The following is a 17,039-nucleotide window of genomic DNA, read 5'->3' as shown; positions in this document are numbered from 1 at the left end:
GGCTTTTTTTTTCAAATACTGGCCCCAATTGACCATTGCACTTGTTTGCAATCGATTACAAACCTATGAACGGGTACGAGCCAGCTAGACTGGTTCCGTGACCTTACAATTCCCCAATGTATGTAAACTGCTCTGTTTCTTCTTATATGGAGTCAGGGAACCAGACTACAGGAAAATGATCGTTTTTCTTGGTTTTTATAGCATTTTCGAACCCAAAACCTCCAAAAAGTCAGTGTAACTATATTTGCTTTATATTTCCAACCCCCCAATTCCATCCATTTCTGAAAATTACAGCAAAAGCAAATGATGTATATTCCCTTTAACTCAAAAATATTTAATTTTAAACCAGTTTTATTCGCCTCCCCCAAAACAATCCTCTACAGCAGGCGCGGTTCTAAAGGGGATGGGGCCTAGGGGGTGATTTCAGCCCCCCAAAACTTTTGTTTAGGCCCCCCCCCCAATAGTAGTAGTAGCGAACGTTAGCAGGTGACATCACATGCGAACGGCCTACCCCCCCCCCCCCCCCAAAAAAAAAAAAAAAAAAAACCAAAAAAAACCCCAACCTATTCCCTAAAGCCGGCCAGGTGCGGATCCAGATTGGGTGTTTTTTGTGTCACCCCCCGAAAGAAAGGTATACATTTCTACACGCCTCCCTAGCCGGCCCTCCAAAAAAATTCTGGATCCACCGGTACCCCTGCTAGCCCGCCCCCCCCCCCCCCCCCCCCCCCCCCCCCCCCCGGCCTCCCCCTATAGCTCTAGAACCGCTACTGCTAGCGACTTGGATTAAGTCTAGACATCTACACATGCTCATGTTATGCGCTGTATGTTACGTCTATGGCCGGCCGCCCGGCTAGCTTATCGTGCATATTTGTTGTCTAGGCATAGGGAAGACGCATGATTGTCTTCGTATCAGACTTGACGGCAATGAGTTGGTACAGGGACTTCCGTATGCCACATACAATGTCTGTTTTCCTAGATTAACTGAATCAAAAGCGAGTGAAATATACAATTGAATGCATGTTCATTTCATAGAGGGTGAGTGATTCCATTGTAAGTCTATGGCGTGAAGGGTGAAGCGGCGTTTCTTGGTAGAAGAAAACGGGTGGAAGGATCAAGAAAGTACGGCCTCGAGATTCCACCGCAGCGATCGTGTGGGAGGTTTTCTTGGGGCGCTGCGCTCTGCATGCACCGTCACCGCTCGGGCTCATTGTCCGCTGGCACACAGCGGGAGATTCCTGCGGGACTTCGCCTCAGCTACATCACCGACTGCCTCGGTGTACCTCGTACACGTAAACAAGGCCCATTCGTTGTGGCAGTAAGCCATCGGAGAAGGACTTGACTGTAGAGGACGATGCTAGTATAAATTTTTGGCTCGAGAGTTGACCGTCGTGGCCGTGTTCGTTGCGATATCAACATGCGGGAACAAACGAAGCTTGTTGCAGCGGAACAATGCGACCAGGGTGCTGGTGGAATGTCCAGGCGAAAACAGGCCAAGCCAAGAGCAGTCAAGCGTAAGTACAGCATACACATACATGTACACACTAAATGAACAGTAACTTTTACATGTTTTACCTCGAATGTCCCATCAACATGATCAAACTATGAATGTGTGCATATTTGCAAAACCAGTTTCTCGGATTTCCCATATCTGACCATCACTTGTCACCCTGTGTACAAACCCTATGAGACCGGTCTGAAAATTTCTGTTTTCTCTGTAATACTTCAATATTATTTGAGCTTGAATTTGTCTGTACCTTGCTTTCTTTTCTTTCTTTTTTTTCTTTTTTAATTTGAAAAATGTTCTATTCCAATCCAAAACTTCATCAACTAATTGTTGACTGGCCTGATGTGGGAGATGTGTTTATAAACCCCCTCGACAATGCACCCTCGAAGACTATGCAGTCATTAATTGTTTGTTATATCATGCCTTATTGAATAAGTCAAAAAGATAATGGTTTGTATTAAACTCGCTGTTTGAGAAATATATTTAGGGTAATGGACACCTTTTGCAAAAATATATGTATTTGCCGATTCAAGGAACAACAATACATCTGAAGCAGGTCAATAGAAAACTTACCTGTTGAAATTTCAGCTCAAAATACTTTTTGAGAAAGCTGTGAAAATACATAGGCCTACTGTAGATCTTTATTTCTCTCGACGCAAAGCATGGTTTTCGTTGAAAGCGGGTTGGTTTGGTCTTAACCATCACAAGGAAGTAATCATGATAATTCCTCTTTTTTCGGAAATGACAGCACACTACATGTACCGGTAGGCACATGATGATTTTAAATGATACTTAATCATATCACGGAGGAAGTTCCTTCCTCCATGATCATATCGATAGCATATGTAGGCCTAACCTTTTGAGTAATTACCTTTGAATACCTTCCATAGAGGTAAAATACAGAACAGTGTAGTTCTCTGTCGCGAGGCGCGCAGGCCCTACACGTGCACCCTTCATACGCGCAAGGCAATGTATACAAGGCAATTTATTTGCAACGCCATGTACATAGGCCTACATTGTATGAGATATTTTATATCAATACAGTGTACACGTACATGTATAATGAGGTAAACAGTCATTTTGATAGATTGGACACTTAGCCTTTGAAGATTAATGAAATAACACTATCCAAGATACGGTATATTTTATAAGCACCATCCATCTTGCCTGAAATGTTAGTTGAGACGCAATTTAATTCTCCTGAATTCAAGGCTACTTCTCTTAGAAAATCCAATAAGTATTGGATTATTGCAAAGAGCACAATATGGTGAAATCCGAGAGTGCAGGGTGAGTCAGAATGATCTGGACCCAAGTTCACCTTTTTTTGTGGCAAATAGAGTATTGAGAAAAAAAACTGAGTGTTTCATATGAAACCTTCACGTCTTCCACAGGAATTTTGAATTTGTCAATTTAGAGGCTGTGGTGAGGAGTAATGCCATTTTCATTGAAGTGGCTCATTTTCCAGTCTGCACACGGAATTGGTTTTGCCTTTTTTAAATGTGTCAGTAACTTCAAGTGAGTCAGTCACCATGACTAGGTTTTTATTTGTTATTACACTGCTTCACATCAGTATGCGATTTCAATACATTTTTTGGACCATGGAACACTGGTCAGTGTTTTTTAGCGTGTGTTCTTTATATGCGTTTTTCTTCAAAATGGTACAATGGACATGAAACTTTTACCAAATATGTCCAAAATACCAGCTTTCATGTGTAACATGTACATGTCATATGCATTTTTTTGGATAATTGCTACATATTTTTGATACTTTCTTTAATTTGAGTCCATTCTGACTCACCCTGTAATAGGAATCATTGCATCTTTTGCTTAGGTTCCAGAATGGCAGCGGACACAATCCTGCCTCTGAGTACAATTATAATAATCTGCCAATTATGCGAAATGACAGTCATTCAACGTTTGCTGACTGGCCTGAAGGGAGTTGTTAATGCCGACCTCATTATGACTTGTTTTCAGTTCTTGTTTTAAAAGCATTTTGCGGAGGTTCTGGTTCTGAACGTATGGGAATTCATCATGATGTCTGATCTGACAAGCATTTTATATTTTGGAAGTACATGTACTTCTGTTGCACTCTGGCTTAAGTTAAAAACTGGGATTTTGGACTTTTTTTGTTGATGATATTTTTTCATCTTTATTAAAGGGAATATACATCATTTGCTTTTGCTGTAATTTTCAGAAATGGATGGAATTGGGGGGTTGGAAATATATAGCAAATATAGTTACACTGACTTTTTTGAGGTTTTGGGTTCGAAAATGCTATAAAAACCAAGAAAAACAATCATTTTCCTGTAGTCTGGTTCCCTGACTCCATTTAAGAAGAAACAGATCAGTTTACATACATTGGGGAATTGTAAGGTAAGGGAACCAGTCTAGCTGGCTTGTACCCGTTCATAGGTGTGTAATCGATTGCAAACAAGTGCAATGGTCAACTGGGGCCAGTATTTGAAAAAAAGCCAGTTTTTTCCAACGCTGATCGGCCGATCAGCGTATACCACTTTTCTTGAAAATGACAGTATACCAGGTGCCATGATTTTACAGGATGCTTTACACTCTCATTCACTAACAGTCCAGCAAGGTATTTCAAAATGATTTGGTAGTTTTATTTTTTGATGTTTGCAAATGTTGTATTTTCCCTTTAAGTATATATCCAATTTTGACTTGTGGTTTAAAAAAAATGGTAGATGCTTGATACATTTAATATGTACATTTAAAAGGGAACATTCATGCTTGCATTTAATAAATTTCAACATTTTCAAAAGGGATATCATCTTTTGGCTGATATTCTTAAAAATTAAATGTTGATGTAGGAAAAGATTTGAACTTTCTTTTTTGCTTCAATTGTAATCACTCCAAACCCACCAACTTCAAACTCTTTGGGCCAGTTTCATGGCCTATGATTTCTGTTGATAAAATTGATTGTCAGCCCATTTCATGGAGACCTTAAACTAAAGGGGCACGACGTCAAGGAATACACCCAATCGGGCTACAAAATGCATTTAAAACGAAATGATATTAATTGGAAAGGGCGTTTAAAAGTAGAATATCAACGTCTACTCAGCCACCCTTTGAAGAGTGGCCGTTTTTGTATTCTTCTTGCGAGAAAGAAATTCGGGGGTCAGTTTTGACTCTCCAAAATCGAGGTGTTGGGTGCTTGTCGTGAATCATGTGGCACTGTTCCAGCTGAGTGCATCGTATGCAGCGGAGGTGCGGGAAACAACTTGTGTAAAAGTGTTCTGTGCGCTTGAACAATACAAATGTGTACATGTACATAGCGTGTGCATGTGCACACACATGACGTGTACCGTACATTGAATCCGTCGTCTGACAGAAACTGGGGGCAACGTACAAATTTACATGCTTGTCCAAGGAGACTTTACTACTGAAAATACGTATACCGGTATACATGCCACAAAATGTCCATTGCGTCAGAAATACAATGTAAACAATGATGTTTTTTTGTCTTTTCTTAGGAATAGTTCTTCATTAGGTAAGTTTCCTTTCAACCGGACCTTTGAAATAGGATTTAGTAAACAATAAACTTAAAACTGTTGGCGATTTCAGGACGATATAAGGGCTGTAAGCAGTAAGCAAAGATAACTTCAGAGGCAATTGTTCCAATAATGCAATAATAGGAATCTCCATGCCTACATGTACATGTGCAAGTGTTAGTACATGTCTTCACTGTGACATACGCTTCTAAGGGTTAACAAATTATTCTGCTATAGACTCCATGTACTAACACTAACAGTGAATGGTGCTTTGCAACCACTTTTGAGAGCCCAGTGCAGTTGACGAGACACGCTGCTAGTGCATACTGGTCCCAGCATGAATTGCTTGAAGTACGCGCAACAAATGTGTGACCCACTCCACATTATCGTGTAATGGCCCGCTCAACGTTGAGAGGGTGAACATTTCATCAAAATATGATTTTCATTTTCTTTGTCATGAATTACATCTTTAAAGGGAAGATACAACATTTGCAAACATCAAAAACGAAATGATCAAATTATCACGAAATATCTTACTGGATTGTAAAGGGAATGACAGTCTAAAGCATCCTGTAAAATCGTGGCTCCTGGTGTTCTGACATTTTCAAGAAAACTTGTATTTTTCCAATGCTGGTCGGCCGACCAGCGTTGGAGAAAACTGCCCTTTTTTTTTCAAAAGTGCTCCTAATTTTTCATATTTACGGTAGTTATTCCACATTTTCTTTGCAATTGATTACACACCTGTGAAGGGGTTCAAGCTTTCTTGTACTGATTCTCTGACCTTACAATCCCCCAAAGTCTATAAATTGCTCCGTTTCATCTTACTTGGGGTCAGGGAACCAGACTACTACAAAAACATGGTTGGTTTTCTTGGATTTTCCAGCATCTTCGAACCCAAAACGTGAAGCAAGTCAGTTTTACATTATTTGCTATAACATTAACATACATGTACATGTACTAATCCTCCAAATTCATTTATTTCTGAAAATTGCAGCAAAAGCAAATGTTGTACATTCCCTTTATAATACCTAAATTTTCAGGATTCATTTGCAGAAATGTTGATTTCGATGAATAAAGTGAAAAAAAACCAATTGTGGATGTGCATCGTGCCCAAACCTACAACAGAGCCAGCTACATGTATTCCAAAGCCTGTTTTCTCAGTTGTGTAATTTGAACTCCAAGGAAGTAATTAATATGCAAATACATCATATTTCTAGATTGAGAGGTGAGCTCTATTGTACTCTTAAAGAAAGCTTAGACCTACGTTGTGTGCTTTCCAACATTAACTCAATTGAACTTTTTTTGCGACATAGGCCCAGTACCCTTTTTTTGTGGAGTGGATCACATTTTATTCTGAGTGTTCACCAGGCGTCATCGGCAATGCGTTGTTGGCAATGCATTTGAATGCTCATCCGACTGGTTTCCCCAAACTATTTTGTAAAAAAGAAAAGAAAAGGGAACCGGAGATTTCCAGAAATTTTGGGTTGGTCAGGTGAGGGCAACAAAACCCTTTTTTGGGGCCTAATGTAAAGTTCTACTGGCCATAGCCGCGTACACAAGTACCGGTACATATTTGTAATTTGAACATTGGCCTCAGATTCTCATCAAACCATCTCTTACTTTTATTTTAAGTTAAAGGGACACTGGGTCCTGGAACAGCCCAATCGTTGAACGAGATGATGTTGATCGGAAAGAACATTAAAAGTAGGATATAAACATCCACACAACTATCCTTTAAAAACTGGGCGTTTTTGTGTTATTCCTGTATTATGCGTGCGAAAACGAAATTCGGGGTCCACTTTTGCGACCCCATAAATTCGAGCTGTTGTGATGCTAGTTGTGATTTCATTTGTAAAGTGTTCGCCTTTTGCAGACGTTGAAGAAACCATATTTTTTTGCATTGGCGATTGGTCACTGCTGTTCCGGAGACACACAATGTATATATCGTACACTGAGAAAGAAACGAAAAATGTATTCGTACTCCGTTGTGTCCGATGTAAACGACCGTTTTTTTGTGTGTCTTTTCTCGCGAACGGTAAGACATTAGGTTGGTTTCCTTTCAACCAGATGTTTGAAATAGGCTAAGTAAACAATCCAAAACATGAAATTTTCGGGGATTTCAGGACCTAGTGTCCCTTTAAACTTTGCTCACCTCACTAGAGACAGAGGGCTTTCACTTATGTACAGGTATTCGGTTGGGTCCTATGCACTCCCTGAACCACAGGTGTATCCGGTTCGTTAGTGTGACGTCACCTCCAGCACTTTCTGCACGATTGGAACCGGAAGTTAACGCAGCTCGAGTGTTTGTAGCCAATGGGCGCTAGTAATCATTGGTGCGCGTGCGTGTATGACGTTTTTACTAACGAACTGGATACATGTACTGTGCAGCGTAACTTCACAGTTTGCTCAACCTTAATACTGGTATTGTGTACACATGGCAAATGGCATAATATGCAAGTACACGTTGTATGATAGTGCCTGCAAAGGTCTCTCAACCAGAACTGTGCACTTTGCTTAAAAGACTGATGACCTGGCCTACATACCGGTATAACCATGGGCGTCAATCCTGGGGGGACAGGGGGACATGTCCCCCCCACTTTTTGAAGGGTGGGGGACAAAATATTTAATGTCCCCCCCTCCCCCAGATCGATTTTTGAACTCGCGTCTCATTTACAGGGCCCTATTATGTGCTACAATGTATCTTTTGCTTAGAAAATATTGGTTACGTGTAAGTGGTCAGAAATTGCCTCAGATAGCACCACAGAGCATTTAGAATCCAATTTTTTTCGGGGCCATTAAGCGGGCCCCAAACCACACGCCTGGAGCTCAGAATTCTGGTAGCTGATTCAATGACTCCAACCTCGAAAACGATGTTCAAATAATTATCTTTTGCTACGAAAATATTAGTTAAAGCATGGAGAAAAGTGGCAAGAAATTGCTTCCGATCACACCACAGAGCATCCAGAATCCAATTTTTTCGGGGCCCTTAAGCGGGCCCCGAACCCCACGCCGTAAGGGCTTCGTGCTTCGCGCTCACATCTCAGTTCTGATTAAGGTATGTCCCCCCCACTTTTGAGAAGCGATTGACGCCCCTGCACATAACACCTGCATTTTTGTACATGTATGCAGTTTCATACACCTATAGTAACCTGATGGAAGGTGCTTTTCTTTGCATTGCCAGAAAGGATTTTCGGTGAAAAGCAATATGATTGGTGAGAAGAATTTGAACCAGGTCACTGCCAGAGGTGCATGAACACATGCACAAATGTAGTATTGTGTGTCCTGCCTGTGACCTTGTATTAAAATATCAAATAGAAGACTGTCCACAGGCTATTGTACCACAGCTCCGTGCTTGGGCGGTAACTCTTGTTGTTGATTGGCTGAATTTGTGAAGTCCAACTTTGAACTAGTTTTGGCAGAGAGAGTCACCGCCGAACTGGTTTTGGGAAAGAGAAAGTCACTGGACCTTTTTTCTTCTTCCGGTTGTTATTGTCATTTACACTCCGCCGGTTCGATTAGCCAATAGTGTTTGGATTGTGGCCGGGGTCACTCAACCTATTGCAGCCACTACTCACCAGTGTATTATTCCATCAGATGCAGTGCATTGTAGGCGGGGTGGATCTACCAACTTCATCACGTGATCGAAGGTATACGTGCGTTTTACACATACATGTATATTGCCACCATGGACACGTCGAGCAGTCATTGGTTCCTGTGAAGTTGATGCGGACAGTGCAATTACTTCAACCATGATGGACTCTTGTGTTTGTTAATTTGGCATTTAGAACATTACATAGTAAAATTTCAGGAAGTGGTCCCAGACTATAACAGTCGACTTGCATCAGACTTACGGTGCACGTTGTAACGTGTTGTGTACACATGACAAATAGCATAATATGCAAGTACATGTATGATAGTGCCTGCAAAGGTCTCTCAACCAGAACTGTGCACTTTGCTTAAAAGACTGATGACCTGGCCTACAAATAACCATGGGCGTCAATCCTGGGGGGGGGGGGGGGGGGGGGGGGGGGGGGGGACAGGTCCCCCCCACTTTTTGAAGGGTGGGGGACACAATATCAAATGTCCCCCCCAGATCGATTTTTGAACACGTGTCTCATTTACAGGGCCCTATTATGTACTACAATGTATCTTTTGCTTAGAAAATATTGGTTAAAGTGGTCGGAAATTGCCTCAGATAGCACCACAGAGCATTTAGAATTCAAATTTTTCGGGGCTATTAAGCGGGCCCCAAACCCCACCCACGCCTGTAGCTCAGAATTCTGGTAGCTGATTCAATGACTCCAACCTCGAAAACGATGTTCAAATAATTATCTTTTGCTACGAAAATATTAGTTAAAGCATGGAGAAAAGTGGTAAGAAATTGCTTCTGATCACACCACAGAGCATCCAGAATCGGGCCCCGAACCCCACGCCGTAAGGGCTTCGCACTTCGCGCTCACATCTCAGTTCTGATCAAGGTATGTCCCCCCCCCCCACTTTTGAGAAGCGATTGACGCCCCTGCACATAACACCTACATACTGTACGCAGTTTCATACACCTATAGTAACCTGATGGAAGGTGCTTTTCTTTGCATTGCCAGAAAGGATTTTTGGTAAAAAGCGATATGATTGGTGAGAAGAATTTGAACCAGGTCACTGCCAGAGGTGCATACATGCACAAATGTAGTATTGTGTGTCCTGCCTGTGACCTTGTATTAAAATATCAAATAGAAGACTGCCCACAGGCTATTGTACCACAGCTCCGTGCTTGGGCGGTAACTCTTGTTGTTCATTGGCTGAATTTGTGAAGTCCAACTTTGAACTAGTTTTGGCAGAGAGAGTCACCGCCGAACTGGTTTTGGGAAAGAGAAAGTCACTGGACCTTTTTTCTTCTTCCGGTTGTTATTGTCATTTACACTCCGCCGGTTCGATTAGCCAATAGCGTTTGGATTGTGGCCGGGGTCACTCAACCTATTGCAGCCACTACTCACCAGTGTATTATTCCATCAGATGCAGTGCATTGTAGGCGGGGTGGATCTACCAACTTCATCACGTGATCGAAGGTATACGTGCGTTTTACACATATATTGCCACCGTGGACACGTCGAGCAGTCATTGGTTCCTGTGAAGTTGATGCGGACAGTGCAATTACTTCAACCATGATGGACTCTTGTGTTTGTTAATTTGGCATTTAGAACATTACACAGTAAAATTTCAGGAAGTGGCCCTAGACTTGTACATGTACATGTACATGTACAGCTGGAACTGCAACGCACTACAGCGAACACCTCATCACGTGATAACGCAATCAGCTAGCTTCTGTGAATGATTTGTAAGGAACATTGAGGTATGTAGAACCATGACTGATGTTACATTTTATGTGTATGAATATATTTGAATGTTGTATGAATTGATTTATTCCGCAAAAGATACATGTACTGGTACGTTTAAAAAAGGAACTTTAGGACTGTGATTCTTTGTTTTGTTTGTTTTGAATCATATTGAATGTTTTTCGCATACTGTCACATACATGTACTGCATACATGAACATTAATGTGCCTCTTGACCATTAGCTTCATACTATAACCATTGACGTGTGTATAAAATGCGTTTTAACAAGCCATTAAATACATGTACATGTACATGTACCACCACATTGGCCCACCAGAGGGGGGGGGGGGGGGGGGGGGGGGGGGGGGGGGGGAGGGACTTGAGTCGGGTCCCAGATCAAAAATTAAAAGCCTGAGCTAATATTCTAATTTGGATTTACACATGGGTATGTGTGTAATATACATGTAAACTGCACAACAGTACCGGTACTTTATCACGAACAGCCCGAAAGCCTCAAATGGAGTCCTGTCCCCCCCCCCCCCCCCCACCTCTCTTGGATCTTTGCAAATAACCGTCCTAAATTGCCAGACTCCTCCTATGTGCAGGAGTCCAGGGGCACTGTCTTTGCATCCAACACCATGTAAAAGAGTCTAGGTCCAAGACTTTATATATGGATTCAATTCTCCACACACTGCATGTCCCTGCCACCGTGGTGGTTTGGGCTGCTATCAACAAGATGAATCAAATTGAATTGGGAACTTTGGCAATGCTACCCATGATATTTTGAGAATATATCATGTGTGCATCTCGCTTCAGTACAGTGCGGATGAGGTACATGTACATAACGGTATGTTTGGAAGAAATTTCCTGGTCGGTGCTGCCTACGTGTACATGTATAAGTTCCCAAGACTACATGTAGATTTGATTAATCTTGTTGAAAGTAACCTCTACTGCAGTGACGGGATTACATATACATGTATATCACGCTTGTCAGACACTGGCTGTATTATTGGAATAAAATCCTTTATCCAGTTTGGACTGAGACAACCGTACATGTACATGATGTGACAGTGGGCAAACTTTCAGCTGTAGATTTTGAAGGGTCTGGGAGGTTTAGTGTTTAGATGGTCCTTAATTTATTTTTAACACATCCTGATCTAGATACATACATGTACTTTCAACCCAACAGGACCATTTTGGACAATTTTTTATGGATGAGAAAGGTGGGGGGGGGGGGGAAGGGCTGTATTCTCCACAAATTGGGAAAAGCAATATTAAGCCAAGTGTAACTGGTCATGGGCAATGGTGGCTTTAAATAGTTCCCCCACAGGTTCAATCGACCGGCTTAACAATTGAAATTCTATTTTTAGTCAGAAAGTTACTATTTTGGGAAAGTTGGTGCTATTTTTGTATCCAAGCCTGAGGCTTAGGACAACACGTATTTGTTGTTTGTAATACTGTGTTTGTTAAATCGTCATAAACGAGCAACCACCATTCAACTCCTGGCATGCCAACTTTTTTGTTGCGAGTCAGCGTGTGACTGCAGTCAGCGTGAATACAAAAAAACACGCAACAGAAAAAAATTTGCTGTGCATAAAGCCTGACCTGACTAAGTTTTACGGTCTTTTGTCAGATTTCGATGGGGTGCAGAGAATGGAACGTCTATTTTAAGCGAATATACCCCGTGGCCATAAGTTCAGTTTTGACAAGTCTTTTGTCGGGGATTTTATTCAAAACCCCCAATCATGCATTCACTGTGGTGGGACAAATCCAGCTGGCTCCCCACATACCGGTTCCTGGTCCTTTTTCACAAAGGCATTCATTCGTGCAGAAATACAGCTTATAGAAAAATAACTGTTTTGGGTTATTTTAGGCACTTTATTTCTATTTTAGGAACCTTTTTTGTGGAGAACTGAATGCAACGAAATTGGAATTGTACCCACAATGGGATATTTTTGGCGGTGTTGAAAGTTTTACGTGGGTGGGGGTTGAGGGGGGGCAGTGTAGATACTGAAAAAGTCACAAAGAGAGATTTGATAGGCCTATGGCCTACATTTAAGGTTTGAGTTCAGCTCTGTTGATTGAAAAAACCGAACGCGTACTACATGTATGCCTGTAAGTACCGGTACTTAAAACTCTATTGGTGGTGAAAACTTGTCCAGATCTGCCTTCATGTACATGTACCCAGTACGGTATGTAAATCCAATGCTGCTTTAACCCATTACATGTATGTGTATATTGGCACATTCTGAAGCCAAAGGGTGTATGGTATATCAGACTAGGGCTGTGCATCAGAACCGGGTACCCACGTACCCGACCGTTTATGTCTGGAACTGGGTCTAGATTATGGGATCGGGTACCCGTAACCGAAAATTTGGGACTCTCGATACATGAGAGTCACAAAACTTAAGATATGCCGTGCAAGAAAATAGATTGGCACATGAAACAACCAGTCCAACACTCCATTAGTACTGCATCAGTCTAGTCTAAGGCTTCGTATTGAAATCACTTGGCTTCACTCTCAGGTGCAAAATGGTGAAGAAAAGTCTCCTTTAAAAATTGAACCGAGCCTTTAAACTTGGCTGGTGAAATATTGAGGACCTTCATGTCTTTGCCTCACGAACATTTTGGAGCATTTTGTCAGCTAAAGTGTGAATAAAGTTGGCCTGAATTTGTTTTGCATGTTTTTCTGCACTCAATGTCCCAGTCTGGAGAAAAATGAGAGAGTAGTCATCGTCACAAGTTTAACTGTTGGGCCCCCCCCCCATCCTGTAGTTCTTCTGCAGCTCTTGTATACCATTATCTAGTGTTCGGAAGATACAGTTTCAAGACTGTTAAGTTTAGAAAAGGCCCAGCAAGCAACAGCTAAAACACAAGATGGTTATTATTCTGTGCAACGATTGTAAGGAGCCAACTGAAATTCTGCTCTGTTCTACCGTACATGCAGTTTCAAGACTGTTAAGTTTAGAAAAGGCCCAGCAAGCAACAGCTAAAACACAAGATGGTTATTATTCTGTGCAACGATTATAAGGAGCCAACTGAAATTCTGCTCTGTTCTACCGTACATGTAACTTGTTGGGTCCAGAATTTTATTAGAGGAATGATGATCAGTTTTATTTTTGACTTGATTGGGCATTATTACATACCGGTAGGTGGTAGAGGACAGTTAGTTTCATCAATTAGTTCTACCCTGCGAGGCTGCGATGGGGAACCTGACAGCTACAAATTTCCAAGGAGTTTTTATGCGGGTTGGCGTTGTTACCTCGGCCAAGGAGGTTATGTTTTCATCAGATTTGGTTAGTTTGTTGGTTGTTGGTTGGTTGGTTTGTCTGTCTGTTAACAAGATAACTCAAATAGTTATAGACGGATTTGCATGAACATTTCTTTAGGGGTGGTCCTTGCTACAAGTACAAATCGATTAGATTTTGGAAGTGATCCGGATCTGGGTCTGGATCCAGGATTTTTTTGAAGAATTCTTCACCATTGAAAATGCCTGATACTTTTCCTTTTCTGTTAGAGGTCTTCTCGAATTAATTTGCAAAACCAGAATTTTGGCATAAAAGTGGCAAAAGCTTGTTTGAAGAACTGAAAATAGTGGTTTTGAGTAAATTATACAGATTTGTGTGTTAGTTTGTCGTTTTTTTTTTTTTTTTTGCTGATTGTAAAAGGAGCGTGGACTCCAACTTGAATTGTAGGGTACCAACTACCATATGGTCCTGTGAATCCAAAGAGTGGTGGTTGGTCGATGTATCAGCCAACTGCTGAGTTTGTCTGTTTCCTGTGAGAGCAGACTTTTTTCTTCTTTCTGTACGGCAGCGTAGAGGGGCACCTGTGTCCGTCAGACCCAGCGTCCACGGCTTCCTGCCCAGTCTGGTGTCTGCAGACTCCCATTTCCTTAGATAATTTTTTTTTCTCAGCTTTAGATTTGACTTATTCCGGCAGATGAAATCCTGTCAGACAACAGACAAGATCCGAATCTCAGCCCTGACTTTTCGATAGTACACAGGTGCAGTGTTTTGATGACTCTGTCAATTTTGTTTTTAATTTTAATGGAAATGGGCAAAATGATTTTCTGTGATTTGTTGTTCCTGTGGTCCTTGCTTAATCCACCCTCAGTCTCCTGGGGAAGTGAAAGCAGCAGATTTTCTTTTTGAGGGGGGGGGGGGGGGAGTGGGGGCAACAGATTTGAGATTAGCTGCAACATGAAGAGACAACTTCAGCCCTGTGTACATGTACATTAGCTCAGTTTGGATAAAACTATGCTGGACAAATGGGGCTCCTTTTTGGGGGGGGGGGGGGGGTGCCTGATACCCATTAGCCTGAAAACTTTCAACAAGTTATTGTATTTTTCTGTTTGTATAAAGAACCTGTGTATGATTTCATGTTGAGGTGCCAGCCTCTATTAATTGAAATTCTGAACTGACGCCTAGTCCTGTTATATAGGCCTCCTGATGTTGTGTTTTCTGTTCAATCCAAATATTAAATCAGCCATCGGCAATCATACCAATCAATGGCAACTGGTACCGGTGGGTGGGGGACACATACATTATATGCCTCAGTAGTTTGGAAAAGTACAGTATGTGTGTAGTGGGGGGGGGGGGGGGGGGGGGAAATGCCCCCTGCTGCCCCCTTCCCCCCTTTTGCACCCTTTGTTACAGTTTCAAATGAGGATCACTTGTTGTGCCCTACCCCCTCCACCTGTTCTCCATTGAATTTGGATGCGTTCAGTGGGTCACTTACTACAGAAGCCTGTAAGGGCCAGGAACGTCTTTCTCTTTCACTGCGGTTTGATCTCTTTCACGATGGTGCATTTTGCTTTCATGGTACATGTAGCTAGACTCTTCATAACGTGTGTCTCTCTCTTTCATGGTGGCAAGTCCATTTTTCACAGGGGTGCATTTCTCTCAAAGTGTGATTAAGTCGCGGCTGCGACATACTAACTTGCGGCCACGACTTATTTTATGTCGTGGCCGCGACTTATTCATGTAGCGGCCGCGACTTATTAACTCGCACCGCGACTTATTTATCTCGTGGCAGAATGATAATTAAGTCTCGGCCATGAGTTAGTAAGTCGTGGCCGCAAGTTATTATGTCGCGGCTGGGAGTTATGTCGCGGCAGCGAGTCAATCAAACTTAGAGAGAAATACACATTGTGAAAAATGGACTTGCCCCCTTGAAAGGGAGAGACGCACGTTATGAATAAGAGTCTAGCTACCGTAAAAGAGAGGGACACGTTATGAAAGAGAGGCTGGAAAAACACTCCGCCGTGAAAGAGAAACCCACTGCTGTGAAAGAGAAAGACGTACCTGGGCCTTACAGGCTTCCGTAACTTGTAGTCTGTAGATCATGTGTAGTGTACACATTAATGCAACAGTGCATGACTTCTGATCCTGGCAATAAAATGGCTATGTCACTTTTGTACAGCATGCATTTGCACCATATGGACACGTCAAGAAAAATTGTAAATTAATCCAAACAGTGGGAATGATACAGTCCTTGGTGGTGTAGTAAAACCAGAGTGTGGATATGTTCTCGGAGTACATGTTATGTACAGTATGTATGTGGGATTTGGATACATCTAAACTGGGTGTGTGTTCTACGGCAGGAGCACAAATGTCAAGCAGAGTTTTCATTTGGATAACATGATGCACCACCGGCCCTTTTCCCCACTGAAACCCCCATTTCCCACCCAACCGCTTTCCCCTCCCCACCCACCCTAAATCCGCTTGCTTGGTAATGCATCCTGAAATATCCATTCAAAGTGGGCGATGCACCAGTTAAATTTGGTAAGTACACTCTAATATTGGCAGACTTTGCAGACAATGACGTACATGTATGCATGTTGGCGGGCTCTTGGCTGTATTTTTAGAACCACTTCTTTTTCTTTTTTTTTAACACCAAGGAGTAAAGTGGGCAGTGGTTCTTGGGCGGCTAGTCTTTACGCCATTTCTCAAAATGATGACGTGCCAAAGTACGTCATCGTTGTTTCCTGGGCCGTCGGCCCATTAAGACCTGAATTCCTCTAGGTCATCAGACACTTGTCTGAGATACGTGATAGTTGTCTTGTAGCGTTATCGGGCCGTGATCAAGATGCAGGAACCCAAATATAAGGAAGGGGAGGGCTGGTAGGGGTGGTCCTTGTCTTGCAGTCTGCCAAGAATTCTGATACAACGTTCATGTTCAGTAGTACTTGAGGAAAGCAGAAGATAAAGTTCTGCTCATTCTTGGCAAAGTCTGGAGTGACCTTCTTTGTTCATATCAAGTAGATGATTACATTTCTTTTAAGTCATTTGAGTTGATGGTAAGATGTATCGATGACCTCAAGTTTCAGGTAAGTCAACGTCTGTAATTCAGTCTAAGTGTTAGAAAATGATTGCAAAAAGATAACCAACTTCTGCAAATTCACTTCATCAACGTATTTAAAAAAAAAAAAACTTTTGCAAAAAATTCAGATGCAGACACGCGAAACAATGGACTTTTATAAGATGGAATTTTGCGTCGGGGTGATATAAATCAAATTAGGTTTTGCCCTTCACCGACGTTTAAACACTGTATACTCAGTGTGTTACCGTACCTCCCGAGTGAAAGTTGGAAAAATCACTCGGGTGGGACTCGAACCCACGACCTCCTGCACTAGAAAGCAGGAGGTCGTGTTTTTTTCCAACTTTCACTCGGGAGGTAACACACTGAGTATACAG

The 17,039-nt window shown here is 42.0% G+C and overlaps 1 protein-coding gene across 1 annotated transcript in view; it reads left to right on the top strand.

Annotated features, from left to right (window-relative positions):
* The first annotated feature begins 841 nt into the window (after positions 1–841).
* The window catches only part of LOC119739215 (zinc finger protein 423-like), a 33,257-nt gene continuing 17,059 nt past the window's right edge, over positions 842–17,039 (top strand). Inside the window, exon 1 of the mRNA XM_038214066.1 lies at positions 842–1,511. Coding sequence (XP_038069994.1) covers positions 1,415–1,511 — 97 coding nt within the window. The 5' untranslated portion in view covers positions 842–1,414. The remainder of the gene's footprint in view (positions 1,512–17,039) is intronic.

The sequence above is a fragment of the Patiria miniata genome, unplaced genomic scaffold (assembly GCF_015706575.1).
Source record: "Patiria miniata isolate m_02_andy unplaced genomic scaffold, ASM1570657v1 HiC_scaffold_30, whole genome shotgun sequence".
NCBI classification, from domain to species: domain Eukaryota; kingdom Metazoa; phylum Echinodermata; class Asteroidea; order Valvatida; family Asterinidae; genus Patiria; species Patiria miniata.
The sequence above is the reverse complement of the archived record's forward strand: the minus strand, read 5'-3'. Positions and strand labels throughout refer to the sequence as shown.